Source organism: Tetranychus urticae, chromosome 1 (genome assembly GCF_039701765.1).
Source record: "Tetranychus urticae isolate SD_2017Ah chromosome 1, NJAU_TeUrti_SD_1.0, whole genome shotgun sequence".
NCBI classification, from domain to species: domain Eukaryota; kingdom Metazoa; phylum Arthropoda; class Arachnida; order Trombidiformes; family Tetranychidae; genus Tetranychus; species Tetranychus urticae.
In genome coordinates this window covers 2039271-2063106 of record NC_142958.1, presented here as the reverse complement: position 1 = coordinate 2063106, position 23836 = coordinate 2039271, and the positions used below count along the sequence as shown (strand labels likewise).

Genomic DNA, 23836 nt, shown 5'->3' with positions numbered 1-23836 from the left:
GGTTTGCCATTGCAAGGGCTTCCCTCTCTTTATGTATCATAGCACATCAACTTCAGGTTCATTAGATCATTTTGTGGTTTGATTTAGTTGTAATTAGAGTTGATACCTTACTTTTTGATACATCTGGTCAATCCTTTTTTACTAACTAAAGTTATCATAAATTCATTTTGAAATGGACAAATCAATACTGGTTAAGGTTACGAATTGTTTCACCCTTCATTTAGTTGTTTGTTATTTATCTTCAGTTTATGGTCAATATTATGGTTATCCTTATCCATCCACATCAAGTAAGAATCAACCTTGTTTCTGTGTTTATAACTCACTTTTTTTATTGTCCATCATATTTTTGGTCATCAGTTAATCGCTATGGATATCGATTTGGAAATGCTCTCAATTTTGGTTTAAAATACAATAATCCTTACAATGGACAATATTCTGATCCAAACAGACAACCGATGAATACACCTGCTCAAATGACTGATCACAATAACTATTGGAAAATCAACCCACAAGGTATGCTTTAAGCCAATCGATTGGATTATCAACTAATTCATATTTATCCAATAGGTTATCCACCTTCGGCTTATCCCTCACCTCAACCGTTTCCTTCATCGTCAACATCACCCTTTGGTCCAACACCAGGATTACCTTCACTTTCACTATCAATGCCTCCCCAACCTCCTTCCCTTTCTTCCTCGCCTTCCTCGCCTTCTTCAGCTTCTTCTTCTTCTTCTTCTTCTTCTCCCACTTCTCCATCTCCATCTCCATCTTCATCCTCTTCTTCTTCTTCATCTCCTCCTTCTCCCTCTCCTCCTTCGTCTTCGTCTTCGTCTTCATTACCATCTTCTTCTCTATCATCTTCTGGTGTCTCTCAATATTCACCATTCAACTCTCAATCACAAAATCCGTCTCAATCATCATTTTTATCTGCGAGCCCTTTCTCGGCCCAGCCACCTCTATCAGCTTTTGAAGCTAAATATGATCTTCCAGGTCCAGCCAATTTTGCTGATAGTACGGCAACCTTTGATAATGGCATAGGTTGGGTTCCAAGGTATCCAAATTTCGTCTTTCCTCCTTCTTATTATTTCCCAACAACAGGTCATCCTTATTCATATCACAGGAACAGGATTGCTCGTGGTATTGCCGATATTAGAGGATCTGAAAATAAAATAACAGGATCAATCAGTTTTGAACAAGAAGTAAGAATCCGTTTTAAAGATCTTCAAGACAAGTTGTAAATGATATAAATACTAACCCTTCAATATTTTCGTTGATTTTTATCGCACCGGTTGACAACAGGACAATAATAATGTAATTATTCGTGGAAAAATTTTGGGCCTTCCTCCTGGTGCTCATGGTATGCATATTTTGGAGAAACCTCTGACTGGAAATGATTGTTCCTCTGCAGGTGATCATTATAACCCACAGAAAACTGAACACGGAGGCAAACACGATTGGGTTCGTCATATTGGTGATTTGGGAAATATATTTGCTGATCGAGATGGAGTCACTTATTTTGATCTTAATGATCAAATAATCAGCTTAATTGGAGGCTACTCTATTCTAAACCGAACCATTGTGGTAAGTTTTAACAGCCATCTTCCTCGTAGTTTCAATTTCACCCAAAAACTAAATCTATCTCGATTTTCATTATCTTTTTCATTATCATTCTGAAAGATTACTGAAAAACCAGATGACTTGGGACGAAGTGGCGACCCGGAAAGCAAAAGAACTGGTAACTCGGGTCCTGCGATTGCTTGTGGACTAATCCAGCTGGCAAAGTATTGAATTACTCTTATTCATTTTCAAATACAGACGACTATTAATTTACACCTTCTGCATTTTCCTCTAACCTTTCAATTTTCTTAACACTCATGTATTCCTTGTATGTAGAATTACTCAAATTTCTTATGATAAAAATAAATTCAGTATTTTCAATATAAAGATTCAATATTTGAAAACATAACTAGAGAAATACAATTTAACCAAACCTGGAAGTTGTTTTTTATCAAAATAAAATATCAATGTAAAGGAAAGGCAATCAGAAACCTTTAAATGATTACAATAAGGTAAAATCAATTTTATCTGAGATCGCCACAAAATTGAAACCCATTTTGGTAAACATCAAACAGTTTCTCAGTAAAGATAAAAATGCCGATTGTTGTTGTAATTCTTAATTGTTATTACATTGTATTCTTGAAAAAAACAGACTAATCGTCTATTTAACATAGAATTCGTGGTTACTCACTAATTATTAATGGTTAGTGTGTAAACATAACTTGAATGGCAAATTGAGTGACAAATCAAAATTTTTGTAACAATTAAATGGGCAAACATTTTTGACTTTAAGGTTAAGAGTAGAGACGTTGTGGGTTAGTAGAAGCATAAAAGCTGAGTCCATTTATGCCATTAATCTCCAGATCTGACATTAATGGACTCAGGTTTTATACCCGACAATCTCACAAATTATTCTTGACTCTAAAATAAAGGTTTTGGCCATACTCGTTAGTTGTGTAAATAACATTTTGGGAAACAAATTGTTTCGTCTAATTGCAATGTCTTCCTTTCAATTTGATAGATGGAGTCAGCGCAAGAATACAAAATGCATTAAATTGTTATCCCCTTCATCCCCCCTTATCTGGCAACCACTGGCTTTGCTACTTTTAAAATTGATTGTTTTTATTCCTGATTTTGGACAAAGCGGTTGATTATGTTTAATCATTCCTTTTGTTAGTCATTTTTAATTCATTCTTGATCTCTTTTATTTTGATTTTATTGTTGATAACTTAATCATAAACTGCGTATCTGTGATCTCAATTATTCATTCATCTTTGAAATTCATCCAAAGAGTAACTAAAGAGTTTTGTTCTATTTTTTCGCCCTCTCCTTCACTTGTTTTTGGTCTATTGACTCAATTTCTGTTATTTTATTTATTGTTATCGAAGATTCTATTCAAGGGAATCTTTTAGTGATATAAGTGATATTTTTGATTGATTAACCGGTGCAATAAAAGCCTTTTTCAAGAAAAAATTGTGCTAAAAAATGGATGAAAAGCAAGATTATTGTCATTTTTTTGAGGGAACTGAGAAGCTGTTGGAAATATGGTTCGACTCGGAAACCTCATCTCAAAAAAATTCTGGTGCAACTAATTGTGACCTTCGTTTGATCCCTCGAACAGCTTGGGAATCTTTATTGTCCCTGGCAAACTGTGAAATCATTAGCTTCAAGAAAAATGACAAGCTCGATGCGTACGTTCTCTCGGAAAGCTCAATGTTCGTCTCAAAGAATCGATTTATTTTGAAAACTTGTGGTACCACTACTTTATTCAATTGTATTGAGCCACTTCTTTACTTGGTTAAAAAATTTACTGGATTCGATGAAGTATTGGACATATTTTATTCGCGAAAAAATTTCCTTCGACCTGAATTGCAACCTAAACCTCACAGCTCTTTTTATGATGAAGTTGAGTACTTGGATAATTATTTCGAGAATGGTGCAGCTTATTGTATGGGTCCGATAAATCGTGATTGCTGGTTTTTGTTTACTCTCAATCAAATCGAACCATTAAAAATGATTGAAGGACCTGATCAAACTTTGGAGATAATAATGCAAAACTTGGATCCAAAGGTCATGAAATTATTTACTCGAGAGGTCTGCTCAACGGCTAAAGAAGCAACTTCTCGATCTGGTATTGACAAATTGCTTCCTGGAATGGTTATTGACGACTTTCTTTTCAAACCTTGTGGTTACTCTATGAATGGTCTCATCAATGGCGTAAGTTAACTAGTTTTAAATTTCTTAGCAGTTGACCACTTTCAAATGTATTAGTTTATTTAAACAGAAAGAAAGATTACATTTGTAAAACAAGTAACACTCTTAATCCTCTTCAAATTGCTTCTATGATCTTCTCGGACAAGGCCATCTCAAGAGTTGATTGTGCATCTTGAAAATGGTTGAATTTCTCATAGAACCAAACATGTTCTAAAATAAGCTTTTACATTTTTTTGATTCATCGCGATAATTAAATGAAATCTTCTCTTCTTCCCTCATCAGGACTATTACATGACGATCCACATCACTCCAGAGCCGCATTGTTCATATGTTAGCTTTGAAACTAACTATCCTCAAGCAAATTATTATGATTTGGTCTCCCGGCTTCTCAAAATCTTCAGTCCTGGAAAATTTACCTTGACTTTATTCGCTAATGAAGTGAGTCTACATTCTTGTCTTGATTGTAAATTGTTTCCGTTGTGGTAGATTACCCATCAGATAATTTGATCTAGGAATTCAATCAATTAATTAATTCCGTTGGATAACCTATTGGTTTAATGGATAGACCTTTTAGCTAAGATAATGCATTAATAGTTGTTAATGCTAGAATAATCTATCAATTATATACATAATGACAATACTAGAAAGTCTTCCAAACGGTTTATTCATTAGCAACTCAACAAAATATTATAATATGATGATGATGATAATTCCCATTTCTTTCAATTAGAAATTGAAACAAGTTATTGCTTAATGATTATCTTTAATGGTTATCATCCTTTACTTTTGGTTTTATTGAATCTAATCAAGATATTAATTTTTCTCTTTTTTTAACAGAGCTCAATAGCTGTTGAATGCATGCAAGATTATCGGATGTTGACATTTTCTGGATTCGTGGGCAAGGAGTTGCAATTCAGCCATTTGAAGAATTACAACCTCACTTATGGATTGTTCGCAAAAGCACCAAGCTGAGAATTAATGAAACACTTCTCTTCCCTCGCAGTCTCTTCACGTAGATCTATGATAAAATACAAAATTAAACTGTACTTCTTTAGTTTGCGAGTAATCAATAAAATATCTGCACTACTTCAGTCAATTGACATTGAAAGAGTCCAAATTTATACTGAGAGTATCATGTTAAATGAAAAAAAAACATTGTTTTATGGGAATTTAATCAACAAGATACTATAGAAGGCTAGAACTTGAAAAATTGAACAAATATTCTTAAATGAAATTCCAGCATAAAATCAAATTTGATCAAAAATAAAAATATTATTCTATTGGGTTGAACTAATTGCACAATGTTTTAATTTGGTATTTGGTATCGAAGATTAAATAATTTCAATTTTCGAAAGCTGAGTAATCTATTAAGCTAGATTAGTAGTTAATAAATTAATACAATAACATACCTTTTTTGTTTGCCATAATCGTCTATCAATTTCTTAATCTCACATATATGTTGAACAAGTTTTTCATTTTCCAATTTATATTCTGCAATCCGTTTTGAAAGTTTAGCACATTTAATTTCATACAACTGATCTTTAAAGTTGAGTAATTCGGTGTTCTCAACCTCTTCGATTCCAGGTTCTTGTTTAATTTTACCCTCCATTAGAATCTTTTGATTTTGTGAAAAACATGGGAAAACCTCAATGAAGTTTATTGAAAATCACATGGATCCGACTTCGAATTGAGTATTTGGATATCGATATGTTTGTAAGTACAAGTTGAAGATAAATTGTCATCTTACCTGTCTTGATAAACAGAGTAAATAATTCTATGATTTGATTAATAAAGACTATTCTTTAATTATTTCACCTTAATTATGAAAATTTAACTGAATTTCTTTTGCATTCCTCTTGCATTGAAACCCCAAAATAACTGGTTATTTTTTAACCGAGTCAAGCAACTGGTTATAATACCTATATTTGGTTACTTTTTTAGCCAAATAACCGGTTATCAATAACCAATGATATTCTCCTTTTTAATGAGTGATTTTTTATTTGAATTGTATCTCTAAAACCTTTGTTTACTATGTTGTTGTTATTAGATTAACTATTTTAAGTATGTATGATTTATAGTTAATCTTTTATGAAATGATTGACCATTCTAAGTCGAATCAACCATGTGAAAAGTACATTTTAACTTCATGACTAGAAAGCCGGGAGCCTCTAAAATCTGTGTTAATATTAGTGAAGCTGATCAGGTGATTAAAAGAGTTATATTAAAGACTAATTGCGATTTAGCTCTTATTGTTGCCTCGTGAAGTTCTGTTGCCTGTCATAATGCTGTTGAAAATTACATATCATGGAAATTCAAATGCGATTAGTTCAACAATGTGATAAAAATTCAGCTGAAAGTGTTATCATTTTTTATCATAAAAAAGGGCATTCTTAAAGGACGAAACATTTTTAGTCAATAATTTTGTTGCTTTTTTTTTGTTTATTTATTGTTTAAATACCGTTCTTTAAGTTTTTTGTACCTGATAAAACACCATGGGAAGTCAATTGCTGTCCATTTTAAGACAAGGTGTTTGGGCTAGTCTCACTGGAGGATGGTATTATGATCAAAAACAGTCACATTTTTCCAACCTCTTTCATCTATACATTTGGTTATTGCTGTTGTGTCTTCCTTTGGCCATAGAGCTTTGTGTTAAAAGTTATCTGAATAGTCAAGATCATATATTAGTATGGTCTCTCTATTGCCTCATTATAGCTTCCATATTCACTATAATAAAATTGGTTAACGCATATTTGCATCATCTATTTGATTCTGGAGAGTACGTAGTGGAAGAGGAAACTACGAGTCCTGATGATGATGAAAGTGGTGGGGACAAAGTCGATGAGAAAGAAGGTGATAAAAGTAGTATCTGCTACCAATCTTTTGATGAAGCCAGTAAAACACTTAACATGGAAACTTCATCAGACACTTCTAAAGTTTGTGATATTTATGTTCATAGTAATGGAGTTGCTAATCAACACGAACACAGTCTGTCAAACAAAAGTGCTAGAAACTCAATAGAGGGATCAACATCTAGAAAGCTTAATCGCATCAATTCAGGAAAATCATCTATACGTGCAAATAATAATTCAGAGAACGGAGTTATACCAGGAACATCAGTTGTAGTTTACCAGCCTCTTGCAGCAAATGATTTACCATCTCCGTCAACAAGTCAAGCGATAGTTCCTTCGTCACCAACATCCGTCAAATCTGTCGATGGACCGCCAAGCTATCTTTTGGCAAGAATATTAGCAACACCAGGAACTCATTTAGCAAGAAGTAATGATGATACATCAACTGGAGCTGTTCATTGTTTTCAGGTGCATCTCTTTTTTTCTATATTTTACAAAATCTTTTCTTACCATTATTAGCTTTTTAATTTATTTCCAGGATGAATGTGGTACTTGGTTAACTTACATATTCGATGAAAACAGTATCGGAACTGCTAAAACCTTAGTGAATAGTGAGAGTAAACCTTATTTCGCTGACATACCCTCAGCCTCTGGTTTACCTTCTAACCGATCAAATGCTGATAAATGGGCGTCAGACTCATCTGAATCCTCAGATTCATCAGATTCCCTCACTGTGATGGAAAAAACTCACCCCGAAAGTGGTTCAAAAAGCAATACTCAGCACCAAAGGCTTGCAATAGGAGAAAAATGCTCAATAAATAATACTTTTTCTCCGCAACTTGAGACACAATTTTTAAGATCACCAAGCATAAACTCCATGTTTACAGAAACAAGTAAAGTTTTTCATTCAAAATCTTCAAATCTTGAAATTCACCTTTGCTGGAATTTAATCTTATAAATCTAATAACTCATTTTTTTAAATATTATTTACAGATGCAATCTCATTCCCGATGTCAATGAACCCTCGATTTGGTTCAAGTCCAAATATAGTTATTACTTCTGATCGTCATGTCAGCTTCTCCACGAATCTTAATAGTCCAGAATATGCTAATCTTTCATTCCGATTACCAATTCGATATAATGATTTCATTTCTCCTGCCAAGCCGAAACAATATTACAAATTATGGATTCCACCTTGTTTTCAATGGAGATACGTGAAAATACGTTTTGATCGCTTAAATTTACTAACTTTGCTGGACCGAAGTTTGACTCGATTCGAATTGATTTCGTCCATATTCTTAGCTGTATTAGTAGCTGTTCTTGGATCAATAATTATAGAAAAAGGCTTTTTTACGGATCTTTGGTTATTCATATTTTGCTTAGTCATCTGTTCCTCACAATATACACTTTTAAAAAGTGTTCAACCTGATGCAGCATCACCAGCCCATGGATACAATCGTATCATTATTTACAGTCGTCCGATTTACTTTTCAATTGTTTGCTCAATTATTTTGCTGTCGCGTTACTATCTGGACAACAATTTAAAATACTCTGTAAATTTTTATGATTTCAATTTTATGGATCCGTCGGTTATTCGTGCTATTGAAGAAGGAGCCAAAATCTGCATTCTATCTTTCCCGATTATCTTCTCATTTGGACTTTTACCTCAAATCAATACTTTTCTGATGTATACCATGGAACAGATTGATATTCATGTCTTCGGCGGAACTGCTTTCACTACTGGATTGACATCTGCCTGTTATTGCATAATACGGAGTATTTCTATTGTTCTTATTCTCTATGCGATCGCACTCACATCATTACTTCGAGTTACAAATCGTCAAAGAGCTTCGACAGTTTTGACTTATCATGATTATGATGTATTGTTTTCTATCTTCTGTAGTCTCCTTGTGTTTTTCGCTTACTTTATGAGTCGACAAACTAGTGACCCAACGATTGTCTTTAGCCTTATCCGTAGATATATAATTTGTGGGGGATTATCATTGAACCAAAAGTCAAAAAATCAAGCAAATAGGGGCATTGGTAATTCATCAAACCCATCAAACGATATTGATGCTCGCCAAGAAGATGACGAAGATGGAAATCCTATTCAGAAAGAATATGTTGATCCTTTGCCAGGGAAGTTGGAAAAAATACTTTTGACTCGACTAGAAAATGATTTGATTCTAGCCATTTTGATGACCATAATATTCTTCGCTATTCATGTTAGCACTATTTTTACCCTACAACCTTACGTTCAAATGTCCTTAAGCATTCTAGCTGTTTCTTGGGGCTTTGTTTTGCACTATATTTTTACTCATTTCCGTAAAGAGTTGCCTTGGCAGTTTTTTGCATCACCTATCTTGAAGCCCAAAGAGTACGATCAATATGAGGTTAAAGAAGAAGCCCTACTAATGTGGTTCGAAAAGTTCCAATGTTGGCTCGGTTTTATTGAAAGAAATGCCATTTATCCATGCGTCTTTCTAAGTATTTTGACAAAAGATACTCCCGAAATTATCAATAAATATGGCGTCTAGTAAGTTTCCCTACTCTCGAAAGTAGACAATGTCGAAAGTACAAATCTTTTAATCTAATTATTTGTTTTTACAGCTCAGGAACTCTCATCATGGTTATATGTGCTTTTAAATCCATCCGATCTACGTACAATGATTCATCGCATAATCATTTCATTCTGCTCTTTACATGGTTAACATTTCATTACGATCTCTCCTACCTCAGAGAACCATTTCTCGTCAATTATGCTGTTTTCTCAACCTTTTACCTCAAGTTTACAGAGCTTCTATTGAAAATTCGTTTCGTTATCACGTATGTCGCTCCTTGGCAAATCTCTTGGGGATCAGCATTCCATGCTTTTGCTCAACCCTTTTCAGTGCCCCACTCAGGAATGCTTTTCATCCAAGCTATCCTTTCATCAATCCTTTCATCTCCATTAGAACCTGTTTTGGGTAGTGCCATTTTTCTTTGTTCTTATGTAAGGCCAGTCAAATTCTGGGAAAGAGATTACAATACAAAACGCATTGATTATATAAATACTCGTCTTGTAAACCAGTTGGAGCGTAGTATTATCGGCAGTGATGATAATAACCTTAATTCCATCTTTTATGAACACCTAACACGTTCTCTTCAACATTCACTTTTTGGAGATCTGGCTCTTGGACGATGGGGTCAAGTTTCACAAGGTGATTGTTTTGTTTTAGCAAGTGATAATCTCAACTGTTTGGTGCATATAATTGAACTTGGAAATGGCTTGGTTACCTTTCAAGTTCGTGGACTTGAATTTAGGGGAACATACTGCCAACAAAGAGAGGTTGAAGCTATCAGTGAACCTGTTAATGATGATGAGGGTTGCTGTTGCTGTGAACCCGGTCATCTACCCTCAATGCTTTCAGTTAATGCTGCATTCAATCAAAGGTGGCTTGCCTGGGAAGTTACTCACAGTAAATATGTGCTCGAAGGATACTCAATCTCGGATAACTCAGCTATATCTATGTTACAACCATTGGAATTGAGGAAAGCTTTGATCACATATTATGTTAAATCTCTCATATATTATACTATTGTCAGCAGTAAACTAGAAACATGGCTACGAAATGAAGGCATCAGGGAAACGATTGATGGTCTTACAAATGATAGAGATTTTGTTGATTTAGATCCCGTATTTAATTTATCTGTTGATGAGGATTATGATTTCCGAGCATCTGGTATTAATCGTGCAAGCTTTTGTCAAGTTTACCTAAACTGGATTAAATACTGTTTGACCAGACGAAAAAGCGTAATCGAAGATGCTCAGGATAAAGAAGCTGTTGTATCTCTTTGTTTTGCTCTTTCATTGTTGGCACGTAGAGCTCTCAGTGCTGCATCTCACAATAACTCATTTAATACTGTCGAGTTTCTTCTTTTTGGTTTACATTCGCTGTTCAAGGGAGATTTTAGGATTACCTCTCCTCGTGATGAATGGGTTTTTAAAGATATTGACCTTCTCAAAAAAGTGATTGCTCCGAGTGTCCGAATGGCTGTAAAACTTCATGCTGATCATTTCATGTCAACTGATGAATATGACGACAATATTGTTCTCTGGGCATCAATCTCTAGTTATCGACAAAATTGGGTTATTTCACACGAAGCTGATCCAATCTGGAGAAATGCTCTTCTTTCAAATGTTCCTTATCTTCTTGCCTTGCGTCATGTCACTGAAGATGGTACCAATCAATATAAAATAATTATGCTTAATAGAAGGCATCTCAGTTTCAGAGTAATTAAGGTAAGTTAAATTATTATTTTAACTATTTGTATCGTTTTTATAACCAAAAATCTCGATTATTTTCAGGTAAATCGCGAATGTGTTCGTGGTTTATGGGCAGGACAGCAACAAGAATTGGTTTATTTAAGGAATCGTAATAATGAGCGTGGGTCAATTCAAAATGCTAAACAAGCTTTGAGGAACATAATCAATTCCTCTTGTGATCAACCCATTGGTTATCCAATTTATGTATCACCTTTAATAACCTCCTTTGGTGAAACAAATCCACAATATTGTTCTGTAATTGGTAAACCATTGAGCTTTCATACTTTCAAGTCAGCAATTTTATCAGCTTGGAATCGTTTTAAAACTCGATGCCGTGAAGGCTGTTCAAGTGGACGAGCCTGTCAAGAAGAAGTTAATCAAGAAGAGTTGATGATGAGGCCACTCAACTCCGTCCCACCCTGTCGAGCTGGACGAATTCAAGACAGATACGCTTTCGATAGAAGTCGAGGAGGTCAGTTTTACTTTAATCAATCACCTTTCACAACATATTGTCCTTTATCGTATTGTGAATGGACAGAAACTCATGCATTGATTTAACTCAATGTTTCAATTCTGATCCATCAAAGTTTCTTCAATATAATTGATTTTCATTGCTTCGGGTTAACTTTATTTGATTTTGATTTTTAAACTTTTTCAAGCAAAGTGTAACATTCAGTTAGTTAATATTTTTTGTCCTTTAACTTGTTTATTTATATGCTTGGAAGATATTCATTTAATCAGCAATATCTTCTTCTTTACTATTATTTTACCAAAAAACTGAATTATTTAAATTTTTGTTTTCGATTTTGATCAAAATTTAAACCGTGAGATCGATTAAGTTTAATGCTGTTAACTTTGCTCAAATTCAATGCGATCTTTATTACTTTTGTTTTTCGTTGAAGATGGTTTACAAAATAAAAATATAATTTAATCTTGCTCAATAAATCTAAGCCGTTAGCATCAAAATTAGCAAAGAAAACTTTCAACTTAATGCTGGTTAATCTTAATTTGGATCATTTTTTGTTAGTTTTTTCTTATCCAATTGACAAGAATTAAATATAATCGTTATTGGCAAACTATATCAGCTGTAAATCTGTTACACACCTTCAGACTTTCAAAAAATATATTTAAACATTGAAATCATTATCTTATATTGCGCTGTGTTTTTTAATTTTTTGCAATAATCAATTCCATTCTACTGTAGACCAATTTTAATTTCAAATAATATTTAAATAATAATTGAGAACAATTTTTTACCAACTCTATTCATTAACGTTTAGTTTATCTCACCATTTAATCAGTAAATGTTTACCCATCCCTTTTTGATTAAACATTAATTTTTAAGCCTCAACTGATGTAATAATTTTATCTGATTATCATTAAATTTAGGTAGTCGACCCAGTCGCAGTGGACATGGAAGTGATCGATCTTTTAATGAACGATGCCATCTTTTAACTCGTATATCATGTACCATTCCAAATCAATTGTATCCACAAACAGCGTCAGCTCATCATGTTTCAGGATCATCGGCAATCTTGGACACATTCAATCGAGCTGTATCTAATAATCTTCGCCAAAATTCAGGAACATTGATTAATATGACAGCTTTTCGTCCTCAAGACAATTGTGATAATGTATTAGAAATGACTTCATTCACTTCTCGTGGTTCAATTAATAGTACAAGCATTAGCAACACCAATAACAACAGTATAAGCAGTAATAACATTACTAGTAACTCCATTCACAGTAATAATAGTGGTAATATTAACCATTCTAGCAGCAGCAGTACTAATAACATCAATAATAATAATCCTGGTTGTATCGCTAATAGTAATAGTGTAACAAATGATGATCACCATCACCATCCTCTTTGCCAGCATTATCAAACTTCACAAATCAATCCCATAGTCACAACTAGCGATTCAAATGCAATCCCATCTACCGTTACATCAGTCTCATCTTCATCCTCTCCAACAACAAAAAATACCACTTCTGCTGTTACTATTGGGTCATCACCATCATCATCTGCATCTTCCTCCACCTCATCCCCTTCTTCATCAACTGTGACAGCGGTAACTTCACCATCATCTTCATCTTCATCATCACCTTCACCGACATCTTCAACTCACTTGCATCATCGTTCACGGCCAGAATTGGTTTAGATAAAAAAATTTAATAACTACAGAAGTCGGTCTCTCCAACATCTCTTAATTTCTATATTTATAATTGTTTGTGAGCTTGTACTCTTTTCTATTCATACATTCACACAAAAATAACTTTTTTCTATTCTCTTTTTTTTAATGCCTACTACTAGACAAATTAAGAAGAGGATTTGCATTATTTGTTTGATCTTTTTATTGTTAGCACATGATTTATACCTAACAATGATTGAACTAATGAGAAATGATAAATTGATAATATCAAATGTATAAAAAATACAACCTGCCATAAGTCTATTAAATTATGTCTTTTGAACAACTTAAAGAATGTGTAATGACCTTTTAAACCATTCAGTGCAGCGTGACCACTAACCGCGTTAGTTTACCTACGTGGTTATCTCGTTTAAACCGCACTGGTCATATGTAGTTTGTTCAAGGGATCAACTTACTTCCAGTGCATTGTCCATCACTTTTCGGGTATGATCAGTATAAAATCTGGCGTTTATTAAAAGTTGATTTTAAAAGTGGTGGATGTGTTGGATTTGGAGGGTGGAAATGTGGTGAAAAAGCCGTTCCCCTTTTCAACAGTTTTAAGATTAGTTAGTTGAATCAACAGGAATGAAAGCATTTAACTTTTCTGATTAGGTATCGGATATTTATTTAATTCACGTTTTGTTAATGAAGGAAAATTTATTTGGATAAAATATTTAAAAGTATTTTTTATAATGATGTTCAATCCAACCTGACCATAGCTCTCAGAACTTTGCCTTCTTTCATCAGATTAAATGCTTCATTTATTTCTTCGAATGGTAACTCTCTGGTAATGAATTCATCTACCTTCAATGAGCCAGCAAGGTAATCTTCAACCAATTTTGGAACAGCATCTCGACTTTTCCAACCTCCAAAGGCAGTTCCTTTCCATGTTCGTCCGGTAACCAATTGGAAGGGTCTGGTACTGATTTCCTTACCTGCTGCTGCAACACCAATAATTACGGAAACGCCCCAACCTTTGTGGGCTGATTCAAGAGCTGCTCTCATGGTGTGAACATTTCCTATACATTCAAATGTGTAGTCAGGACCTCCATCAGTCAAGTTGAAAAGCACTTCTTGAATAGTTTTATCAGGATAATCATTTGGATTAACAAACTCAGTGAAACCGAATGATCTTGCAGGTTCAAACTTATCAGGATTGATATCAATTCCAATAACTCGAGAGGCTTTTCTAGCTTGACAACCAAGACCCACAGCTAGACCAACTGCACCAAGACCCCACACAGCACAAATACTTCCCGGTTCAACGTTGGCAGTATTTAAAACTGCTCCATACCCAGTGGGAATACCACAGCCTAAGAGACCAACTTTATCTAAAGGAGCATCTTTACTGATTTTAGCACAAGAAATTTCTGGTAAGACAGTGTATTGGCTGAAGCAAGAAGTTCCCATGAAGTGGAAAACGGTAACACCGTTACAGGAAAATCGAGAGGTACCATCAGGCATAACCCCTTGTCCTTGGGTCAAACGAATTTTTTGACATAAATTGGTCTTTGGGTTCTTGCAAAATTTACATTCTCGACATTGTGGAGTATATAACGGAACTACATAATCACCAGGAGACAAACTTGTTACACCCTCACCAACACTCTCAACGATACCTGATCAGATAAAAGAAAGAAAAACGAAAAAGAAAGGTAGTAAAAAAGTAATAGTGACCAATCATCCTTTAAACTGTAAGCGCCTTAAATGAGGTTAATTTTGCCATTATTGTGTGGTCATGAAGATAATGTATGATGGTGTAATAAATAATCTTAATTACAACAAAATAGGAAAAGATTCAACATGTTGAAGGATTACCCATCAACTTGACGTATTGAACCACCTGCGTGGTTGATAATGGCAATTATCGATTGTCAGTAAACTATTATGATCTAATATTGTATAACAATCAAGTGAATGAGATAATGGCTGCAAAATTGTCTTTAAAATTAATAAAGTAAATGTAAATTACCTGCTCCTTCATGCCCCATGATACATGGAAATTTTCCCTCTGGATCCAAACCAGATAAAGTGTAATAATCAGTATGACAAACACCAGAAGCAACTATTTTAACCCTAACCTCACCAGCTTTGGGTGGGTCAACGGTTATTTCTTCAATGCTCAACGGTTCATTTGCTGCCCAAGCAACAGCAGCTTTACATTTGATAGGCTATCAACATAGGAAAAATAGTGTTAATGTTACATCAAAAGTATCCGAGGCTGAAAGTCGAGCATACAAAGTGGAATACTTACCTTACCAATGGTTGAACTCATCCTGAATTATAAGAATGTAATGTTGAACAAAAAAAATAAAAAGTGATCCTAAAAGCGGTATGAAAACACTTTTATAGAGACGAGTGAACAATGAAGAGATCTCCACGCTGGGAATCCACCAAGGCAAACCAGAAATTGGGTTTGATTGGCAAAAGGTTTATCAACCAACTATTTTCATGGTCGTTTGCACAAAGTACTTAACTTTTTCATTTAGTGAGGTTCAAATAGTCTGACAAATAAGCAGAGGGAAAGCAACAAATTACATAAAACACAATTTAAATCATTAAATAGCAAATGGCAATACTATTTATTACTATGTAAATTCAACAGTTTCTCAAGGATTAGGGGTGGACGATATTATCGATCTCGATGATAGTTATCGATGTTTGAGTGTCTTCATTTTATCGATATGTCAGTCGACTCGTAAAAGCCTGACTGTTGTGTCAAATTACATAAATCGATAATTTGTTAATCAACTACCAAAACTGGTAAAATATACCAATTTAAATAGCAACTTAACCAAAGAGTATAAGAGTTATACTCTTTGAACTTAACATAAGATGCAAATCAGCTGACAAGTGAGTCAATTTTTCTCACAATGTCTTTTGTCAGTCTGGTAAACATAACTGTGCTAATGAAACCAACGTTGAAATGATTTCCTCTTCTCTCTTCACAAAGTATGTTCATGTAAATTCAATGAAATTGCTTATGATTAACCGTTTAATTTCACCTAAATCGATAGCTTTAATTGATCTCTGGTTCGATTAGTTACCACAAACATTGATACAGTAAAGATACAATAAAGATACAATCTTATTGAGCCTAAGGATTTAGACGACTACATTAAAATGGATTGACTTATAAACGTTTCTTAAATTAGTGACTGATATTCACTTTCCTTCAACCAAATTGGGAATCAATTAAGGATCAAAGTCACCTAAAGTTTACATTTATTTTCTGGTTGTAACTGTAAATACCAACCAAATAGCTTATACCAAGTGATCTGGACATGAATTTGATAAAAAAAATTTAATCATATCATGAATATTTCAACATCAACTAATCATCATCATCAACATTATGATATCCTAAAGGATTTCATTTCTATCTCATCTTAATTTGGACAACTTGATAAGTTTAACGTCAGTCAACTTCAACATTTAACATTCACATGTATTATAAATTGGTTTTACCTTATTTTCTGGCATTACAACCATTAATTATTTAGACAAATCGATCTCATTTCAAATTAAACGTTTCTACTCTTTTATCAACACTGACAAATTGATTTTGAATATAAAAGACTTTTATTTTTTGCTTCCCTCATACTGACACTGATAATTTTTACATGAAACTCAGCTAATCTACTATCCAAACCATTTACGATTATTAAATGAATCTTTCAAGTTATCATTCATTCCAATCAACCCATCCTGGCTTTAATTGTATCAATTTAAATGTATCAATCAATTCAACAAACAGGATGACGATTTACTAAACAAACAAAATGTAACTCCATCTTTGATTATTTCAGTTCCATTCTTTTTCATGTAGATTTAGTTTCAGACAGATGTGAATATTTTCACCAAATTATCCATCAATTTTTACACCTTATTGTCAATTGGCAACTCAACTCTTAATAATAAGAAGCTTATACTGACCATACCTTAAGTGGTGGGTAAAGTGATGGATGAAGTCTCACTAAATTAGACTATTCATTATTAAATTTTACTTTGATGATCGAGTGATTGCTCATGAAAATGCTATTAAAAAGAGTCAAGAATTGAAGGAACCAGATTACTGGCCAGATATTGGCCAGATTTATTGCGACAGAAAATGAAATCTGGAAAATTCAAGCAGACGAATCATTCCGATCATCATTATTTTGGTCTGATATGAGTCAAAATATCGGTTATTTTGACTCAAATTTTCGGTATTTTATTTTATTCCCTTCAAACTAATTTAATTGTTGAAAATTATTCAAAAATAACGAAAGATTACGATGTACTTGTATTGAGCATTTCAAGACTTTCATATCTTTTGACTAACCCAATATATTTGTATCAGTAAATTCAAGTTTAGTTGAAACCAGGAAGGTTAAACTTAGTGATTATACAACAATAATTGACCCATTGTTTTTTATTGTTAATCTGCTAATTGAGGTCAGCTTTAGTCATGAACGATGTTAATCTGAGATGCGAAAATTGAAGTAAAAAATTAATTAATAATCTTTGATCGGTTCGGCTTTGTTTAGTGTTGAGCCAACACTGGTTAGCCGGTTTGGTTTGTATCGATACTTCAACTGAAATCAATATCTCTTGGTCATAATTAAAATCTTAACAAGCACAGACCTAATTTCACTAATTTAGGCCAAATAATTTTAAGAAATGGAAACAATTTATCATAAAAACAGTGATTATTTGCAAATTCAATTTATTTTTTTTGAGACTCTTTTGATTTGCTTACAAGATACAACTTTAAAACTGTAAATAATCATTCATCTTTTGTTTCCGAATCAATATCATCCATTCAATATAACGTCAATTGAATTGAAAAGAAATGATAGATTGGATGGAAATTTTGTTTACAATTAATCTTGGCAATCATTTTTAACATTATAAATTCAAATGGATGTAACTTACTCTGCACTTCCCGATCAACAATAAAATATGTTGCGTTTGTTAAATTAAAATTTTATTTTAAATATCAATTTAATCATCATCTTGATTTAATTTAATTTAGCCACAATTAGTACAGCCTCAATTAAAGTATAATTTGCATAACTAAACAATTGAAAGACTGTATTGACAGGGAAAGTAAGTACAAACTGCAATTTATTAATTACCCTCTCGTCCCTTGTTTACATTTGACATGATTCTGCACTTTTGCTGTTGCCACTCAACAAGCTTAAACAATGGTTAATAAATGGTGTCTATTAAACTTAAACCATTAAATTGTTTCAATTATTTCCTAATTATGCATGATTAAATGTTAAACCGCCAAGAAACCTGTTGATACTATTTTAATGTACAGTTTGTTTATCATGTCTTTGCCTTGTTTTTGTGACTCAAACGCCTTCAGGTTTGAAATCTTCAACACCACCATTGATTATTATAAAGATCAATGAAACTTCAATGGAGCAGCTGAATTGATTCCTCTGGTAAGTATTTATTAGCTGTCTGATCAATATTAGTCTGATTCTGATTTGATACAATCGTTAAAAGTAGCAAAAGCTTATTTTTCAAGACTGATATTATACATCTATAGTTAGATGATTTTGAAATATGTTTAGATATAAATCTTGACTTTTTTTATGGTAAAAGTTCAATCTTGTAATCAAATTGAGCTCAAAATTAAAATCAAATCGTAGCAATGATGATAAATGATCTGTTACTATCTATTAGATTCATTCAAGATCAATGTTGTCTTCAATTGATGGTTTGTTTTTTTGTTGACTGTTAATTGATTGTTATCGTAAATATAAGGTTTGTTTTTGTATCGCTATCATTGAAAGGCCTAATATTTATGATGATAATAATAATGTTAGTAATTTTGATGAATAATTACAGACTAATCAACAATTAGGTCATTAAGAGAAAGTGAGAGGAAGAAGATTATTAACATGCTTTTTGGTAAACAGGATTTTTAGGATATCCATTTTTTTGTATGTTAACTTAATTTAAATCAACTCGTTTCTTCCCAATTGAAGCACCTTAATTTCGTGATTGCAATTTAATCTTTTCCCACGAAAAATCATAATAATGACTGGTAAAAGATACGTTGTAATAGTCTAATGGTAACAAAAGTCTAATGTTGTTTGTAATCTTATTTTAATAATCCTAATCACAATTCATATTATTTTGTCTTTCAGGTTGTCTTTGAAAAACCATCATCAGGATTACAATCAGTGCTATTAATATTATTATCGTCAACATCATCTTTATAATTTGGACAAAATGGATTCACTGTTTGGTTTAATCACAGGCAAAGGTTAAAGATTGTGTTACCATCTTTAGTATACATTGCTCCTAATGTATATTCATATATGTGGTTTGTAGTTATAATCAAAATGGTTTTATGAATTGTTATTTAATTACATTTTTTTCTCTCTAATAGATCGTGATTCAATTGTCTTGAAATTAAATCCAAAAGGCTAAATTAAGAATAACTGTTACGATATGGATAACAATTAAAGGAATACACTGACAAGAAAAGTGAAAATGTTTGAATAATCACACAACCATTATTCGGATAATCATGTCACTTGGATCAAGTCAAGTCAAGATTTACTAATTTATAAAGACTAATATCTGTCAATCAATCTGATTGCTGAAAGATGAAATTAAAATGAAGCTAAATCATGTACAAAGTGTCTAACAATCAAATTGGTACCTTCCTGTTTTATTCATCATTCTAATACCAGGATTGGCACAGATGAGTTACCTAACGTGTTATTAAAAATTGTTCAATTCAACAATTGTTATAACACTTGTTTACTGTTGATTAATATCAATAATCACAGTTAACAATTTCAAGCAATGTGGAAACAATTTGGTTAACCCAAGTGTTTAGACTTACGTATGATTGCTGTTGATTGACATTAACACATTATCATTATCATTATCACTATCATGATCAGCTGTCCATGTGATAATTGTATTAAAATGTTAAAATTGTAAACCAGGCCAGGTCAGTTATATGAAAGCGTCAAGTCATCTTCAAGTGTAACAATCAACCATTATTGCAATGATTTCATTTAATTAAATGAAATGATGATCACTCGGTCAGCCGGAAGTTAATAGAGCTTCTCTCTTCCTCTGGGCTAATGATGATGATTATGTTGATGATGATGATGATTATGATGAAAAATTAGAGTGAAATTTCCTTGCTTTAATCACAAATCTGTACGAGTTTGCCTTAAGCAAGGGAAAAATATAAATCAGTTAACTAGCAGTTTGATTAAGGTTAAACAATTTAAATTGATTACTGTTAAACGTTTGATTCCGCATTTTTTTTGTATCAACTAAATCACTTGTAATTTATTTATTTGTATCTTATTGTAAACATTTTATGCTCATGAAAATGAAATGTTTTAAAATGTAATTTATACATCTATGTGTTATGTGATACTTCAGTAAATCCCTAATCTCATCCTAATTGACTAATCAAATTAACTGCATTTAATTTTATCAAATGACCACATCAATACAGAACTTTAAAAATTGTAATTTGTAGCAAACAGTTGCTGAAGAAGACCAGTAATAAGTAAATTATAAATCAATTAATGGTCCATCTTTTTATCAATTTAGGTGAAATTATGGTTTAAATGAGACGTTAATCATTCTAGATTGATCTAATAAAGTTCACAGTTTGTTTTTTAACAGCTAATCGACGTATTTAATCTTTAATGGCTGATTCCCAGTCAAAGTACTAATTTAAAGACAATTAATAAGCCACTAACCTTAAACCATTGTCTGTTGATTTTAAATAGCTGACTGTATCAAGACTTGTTTTACAATTACAATGTTTTATCCTAATCTTAGTGTAATTCATCCATTCACTGATCTTGATAAACTAAATTCAATTTAAACACTCTGAATTGTTTTCTTCCTCATCTCATCACTCACAATAAATAAATTAACCTGTTGAATGTAAATAATGAAAAATTTCAACTCTGCTTGAGGTAACAAAATTAAGCAAGTTAGAAACATTTTAATCAAGTATTGAGTATATTAAAGTATGTTGATTAAGATGATAAAATGACAACCTTTTTTTAAACATAATTTACAATTTAACTGAATTTATTTAGTTTTTAATTTCTTCTTCTTCTTAAATTGTCATAGTTATGGGGAACAATGACTCCATGCATCCTATTAGAGTTGATTGTAGACATCTTAAAATTAAATATTAATGGGTTAATCCTGGTAAATATAGATTTTACATTTGTAACAGATGCAACAATCAAGTTGAATTAGTAATTGATTAAAATGCACTCCTATTCAAATGATCAATTAACTTGAAATCTAAAAATTAATGGACATCTCTTCATTTGCAGTGATTCAATCAACAGTCATGATTTTGTGATTACTAATCTTACCTCGTTTAATTGATTGAATTGAGTTGATGTATAAAGCTTGAAATGGATGAATCTTTTGTGGTCAATAAAAATTTCTTGCCAATGGTCAACAAAATCAAGGTTTAACCAGATATTGTATAAGGTTATTGGATAAATTCATGCTAATCTTTTCATTGTTTCACTGTACATTTGTAATTCAGCCTTTTAGATTGAATGGTCGATTGTGATTAAGAAATAATTAAACCTGCGAAAAGGTTAAACTCAAAATTGAAGCTAATTTTTCTTCCGGTTTAAGCAAAATTGGTACAAAATTAGAGAGGCGAACGTTTTATGAAGCTGTTTAACAGCTGATACATAATTAACTCTATCATTGTCAATATCTTGAGCCATCTTTGATGCTAAATGTCATCCTAATCTCATACTGAACCCATGAAAAAAAGGTGAAAGTGGTTTGTCAAGAGATGGTTTTTGGATTAGTTGAAATGGTAATGATGAAGATGGGAAAACATTAAAGGTGAGAAAGTGGAAAGATGATAAAAATTTGGCTAAGAATGAGAAAGGTGATGATGACGATGCCCTACAGCGATATTTTACTCTTTCTTTCCTCATCTTATTTCGCCCAAATTGTTTTTCGTGATTCAAGTAAACGTTGAATATATAAACAGTATCATGGCGATATAATGTAATATAATATAATATATAACCTACTTCCGCGGAAAAAATAACAAGCTGTATACTTGGTCAAGTAAAATGAAACAAGGCTTCAGGCTAAAAGACAGATTGAAGAGAGGATGAGAAAAAGGAGGAGGTTCATCAGATTTTCATCATAATCAATGATAATTAACATAATCATAGACGGAATGTAATTTAAACTTCATCCCTTTTCACCTTCCAACTTGACGCCATTTCAACTCTCACTACTTTCCCTCTCTTTGAACCGTTTTAGGGTTGATCCTTTAGAATCGCGGTTTCACTATAAAAATGATGGCAACTTCATCAACATCATCATTCAATTTTTCAAGTTGTACAAATTACATTTACAATTGTTTTAGTTCCTCAACCAGTGGATACAACACTCAAATCAACCTATCAAGTAAGCAAAATATCCAAACATTCATAAAACCGCAAAAGTGTAAATCCATATTTTCCTACTTCCATAAGAAGTAACAGGTTCAACTGCTTATGTGTTTTGGTTTTCCCTTTTTCAATATCTTTGTGTTGATCTTCAGTTTAATCAATTTATATTTTAAAATGTGTAAGATAATGTACAATTAAACAATTCTTGGATTAACAATAACCTTAAAGAGGCAAAATGTAGTTACAGTGACTTAAAAAGTGTCGGTGTTTATAGTGCTTTTATTGAACACATAAGAGTTGAATGCTTGCTGGATTTATATTAGCATTTGCTTTAAGAATCTTTTTCGCTCAACTAATTCTATATATTTTTGTCTCTTTATTTTAACAGAATGCGTTCGATCACAATCTGTCTTATCATTGCTGCTGTAATGATCATCCTTGTCACCTTCACCCCATCTGGAAATGAAGCTTCACGAAGGAAAATCATGAAAATCAAGAAACTCGCAGCTCTTGCTCTTCTCCTTAAATCCAAGAAAAAGTACATCTTCCCAATCCCACTTCCACTCCCTCTTCCAGTTCCGTAAGTATTTCAATCTCTTCACTTTTAACTGGATCAATCATGTTTTGAATGAAATTAATGACAACCTTTCATCTTTATCATTCTACAGAGTCATCAAAAAGACTGTCCCAGCCTGGCCCGAACCATCATGGCCTGAACCATCATGGCCAAGCAGTGACTCTTGGTCAGAACCCCAAGGTTGGTGGTAAATGTTGAACATTTAATACAATCACCTTTGGTTATTTTTTAATTATTCATTAACAACAAAATGGTAGCTGGATTATCTGAATTATTTCATTTTTCATTCATCATCATCATACTCGTCATCATCCCATCATCAACAAAAACATTGCCATTCATCATTTCAATCATCAAATCGTAAATTATCATCAAAATATTTTTGTTACTTTAGCTGTTCTCCAATTGATGTTAAAATAATCATTCCCAATAACTTTATTTTTGTTATTATTGAATCTATCGATCATCAATCACCCTCTCTTTCCAACTGTTTGTCTCTCTACTTCTCTAAGAAACCGATTCACTCTCTTCCTAATAAACAATCTAATTTACTGTAGTCACTGGTCAATTGTAATAGAGACATTCACATCATTGAAACAAAATGCTCAAGTCAATTTCAGAAACCGTTTTTTAACAATCATCACTTTCTGAGAGTGTTAATGATTTTTAAAATCATTTGCCAATAAATAAATTAATTATTCCATAAAAAATTT

General features: G+C 32.6%; 5 protein-coding genes and 3 long non-coding RNA genes across 9 annotated transcripts; 6 read left to right on the top strand and 2 right to left on the bottom strand.

The window, feature by feature from the left end:
- Nucleotides 1–30: 30 nt before the first annotated feature.
- On the top strand, nucleotides 31–1944 carry LOC107368191 (uncharacterized). The gene is made up of 5 exons (XM_015935971.3): nucleotides 31–287; nucleotides 358–513; nucleotides 568–1199; nucleotides 1300–1581; nucleotides 1678–1944. The coding sequence occupies exons 1-5, from the start codon at nucleotides 173–175 to the stop codon at nucleotides 1786–1788; spliced, it is 1296 nt and encodes a 431-aa protein (XP_015791457.3). The 5' UTR covers nucleotides 31–172; the 3' UTR covers nucleotides 1789–1944.
- Nucleotides 1945–2685: 741 nt separating this feature from the next.
- On the top strand, nucleotides 2686–4871 carry LOC107368425 (S-adenosylmethionine decarboxylase proenzyme). Its single transcript, XM_015936246.3, has 3 exons — nucleotides 2686–3774; nucleotides 4054–4209; nucleotides 4609–4871. The coding sequence occupies exons 1-3, from the start codon at nucleotides 3043–3045 to the stop codon at nucleotides 4741–4743; spliced, it is 1023 nt and encodes a 340-aa protein (XP_015791732.1). The 5' UTR covers nucleotides 2686–3042; the 3' UTR covers nucleotides 4744–4871.
- LOC112539529 (uncharacterized) lies at nucleotides 4515–5646 on the bottom strand. The gene is made up of 2 exons (XR_003083414.2): nucleotides 5181–5646; nucleotides 4515–4789 (listed from the first exon to the last, which is right to left on the bottom strand). It is a non-coding gene; the product is annotated as an uncharacterized LOC112539529 (long non-coding RNA).
- A 106-nt stretch (nucleotides 5647–5752) lies between these two features.
- pcx (pecanex) lies at nucleotides 5753–13413 on the top strand. The gene is made up of 6 exons (XM_015936118.3): nucleotides 5753–7088; nucleotides 7159–7513; nucleotides 7614–9156; nucleotides 9231–10902; nucleotides 10969–11398; nucleotides 12316–13413. Exons 1-6 carry the CDS (start codon nucleotides 6264–6266, stop codon nucleotides 13086–13088), a joined length of 5598 nt encoding a protein of 1865 aa, XP_015791604.2. The 5' UTR covers nucleotides 5753–6263; the 3' UTR covers nucleotides 13089–13413.
- A 305-nt stretch (nucleotides 13414–13718) lies between these two features.
- Fdh (alcohol dehydrogenase class-3 Fdh) lies at nucleotides 13719–15427 on the bottom strand. Its single transcript, XM_015936119.3, has 3 exons — nucleotides 15373–15427; nucleotides 15091–15289; nucleotides 13719–14737 (listed from the first exon to the last, which is right to left on the bottom strand). The coding sequence occupies exons 1-3, from the start codon at nucleotides 15391–15393 to the stop codon at nucleotides 13818–13820; spliced, it is 1140 nt and encodes a 379-aa protein (XP_015791605.2). The 5' UTR covers nucleotides 15394–15427; the 3' UTR covers nucleotides 13719–13817.
- A 254-nt stretch (nucleotides 15428–15681) lies between these two features.
- LOC112539530 (uncharacterized) lies at nucleotides 15682–16906 on the top strand. Its single transcript, XR_003083415.2, has 2 exons — nucleotides 15682–16070; nucleotides 16136–16906. It is a non-coding gene; the product is annotated as an uncharacterized LOC112539530 (long non-coding RNA).
- Nucleotides 16907–18244: 1338 nt separating this feature from the next.
- Nucleotides 18245–20781, top strand: LOC107368195 (uncharacterized). The gene is made up of 3 exons (XR_001570098.3): nucleotides 18245–18553; nucleotides 19265–19443; nucleotides 19510–20781. It is a non-coding gene; the product is annotated as an uncharacterized LOC107368195 (long non-coding RNA).
- Nucleotides 20782–22482: 1701 nt separating this feature from the next.
- Nucleotides 22483–23833, top strand: LOC107368430 (uncharacterized). 2 transcript variants are annotated; one of them, XM_089268337.1, is made up of 3 exons: nucleotides 22483–22562; nucleotides 22935–23126; nucleotides 23215–23833. In XM_089268337.1, the coding sequence occupies exons 2-3, from the start codon at nucleotides 22936–22938 to the stop codon at nucleotides 23312–23314; spliced, it is 291 nt and encodes a 96-aa protein (XP_089124463.1). In that variant the 5' UTR covers nucleotides 22483–22562; nucleotide 22935; the 3' UTR covers nucleotides 23315–23833. The 2 variants fall into 2 exon arrangements, with proteins under 2 accessions (XP_089124463.1, XP_089124464.1); XM_089268338.1 differs by having other exon boundaries at nucleotides 22483–22724.
- Nucleotides 23834–23836: the final 3 nt, after the last annotated feature.

Coding starts and splice junctions, on each gene's coding strand:
- LOC107368425 (XM_015936246.3), top strand. CDS start 3,043: ATGGATGAAAAGCAAGATTATTGTCATTTTTTTGAGGGAACTGAGAAG. Junction 3,775..4,053: donor TGAATGGTCTCATCAATGGC/GTAAGTTAACTA, acceptor TTCCCTCATCAG/GACTATTACATGACGATCCA. Junction 4,210..4,608: donor TGACTTTATTCGCTAATGAA/GTGAGTCTACAT, acceptor TTTTTTTAACAG/AGCTCAATAGCTGTTGAATG.
- LOC107368191 (XM_015935971.3), top strand. CDS start 173: ATGGACAAATCAATACTGGTTAAGGTTACGAATTGTTTCACCCTTCAT. Junction 288..357: donor TCCTTATCCATCCACATCAA/GTAAGAATCAAC, acceptor TTTGGTCATCAG/TTAATCGCTATGGATATCGA. Junction 1,200..1,299: donor CAATCAGTTTTGAACAAGAA/GTAAGAATCCGT, acceptor GGTTGACAACAG/GACAATAATAATGTAATTAT.
- LOC107368430 (XM_089268337.1), top strand. CDS start 22,936: ATGCGTTCGATCACAATCTGTCTTATCATTGCTGCTGTAATGATCATC. Junction 23,127..23,214: donor CCACTCCCTCTTCCAGTTCC/GTAAGTATTTCA, acceptor ATCATTCTACAG/AGTCATCAAAAAGACTGTCC.
- pcx (XM_015936118.3), top strand. CDS start 6,264: ATGGGAAGTCAATTGCTGTCCATTTTAAGACAAGGTGTTTGGGCTAGT. Junction 9,157..9,230: donor ATCAATAAATATGGCGTCTA/GTAAGTTTCCCT, acceptor TTGTTTTTACAG/CTCAGGAACTCTCATCATGG. Junction 10,903..10,968: donor TCAGTTTCAGAGTAATTAAG/GTAAGTTAAATT, acceptor GATTATTTTCAG/GTAAATCGCGAATGTGTTCG.
- Fdh (XM_015936119.3), bottom strand. CDS start 15,393: ATGAGTTCAACCATTGGTAAG. Junction 15,290..15,372: donor TGAGTTCAACCATTGGTAAG/GTAAGTATTCCA, acceptor CTATGTTGATAG/CCTATCAAATGTAAAGCTGC. Junction 14,738..15,090: donor CATGGGGCATGAAGGAGCAG/GTAATTTACATT, acceptor TTATCTGATCAG/GTATCGTTGAGAGTGTTGGT.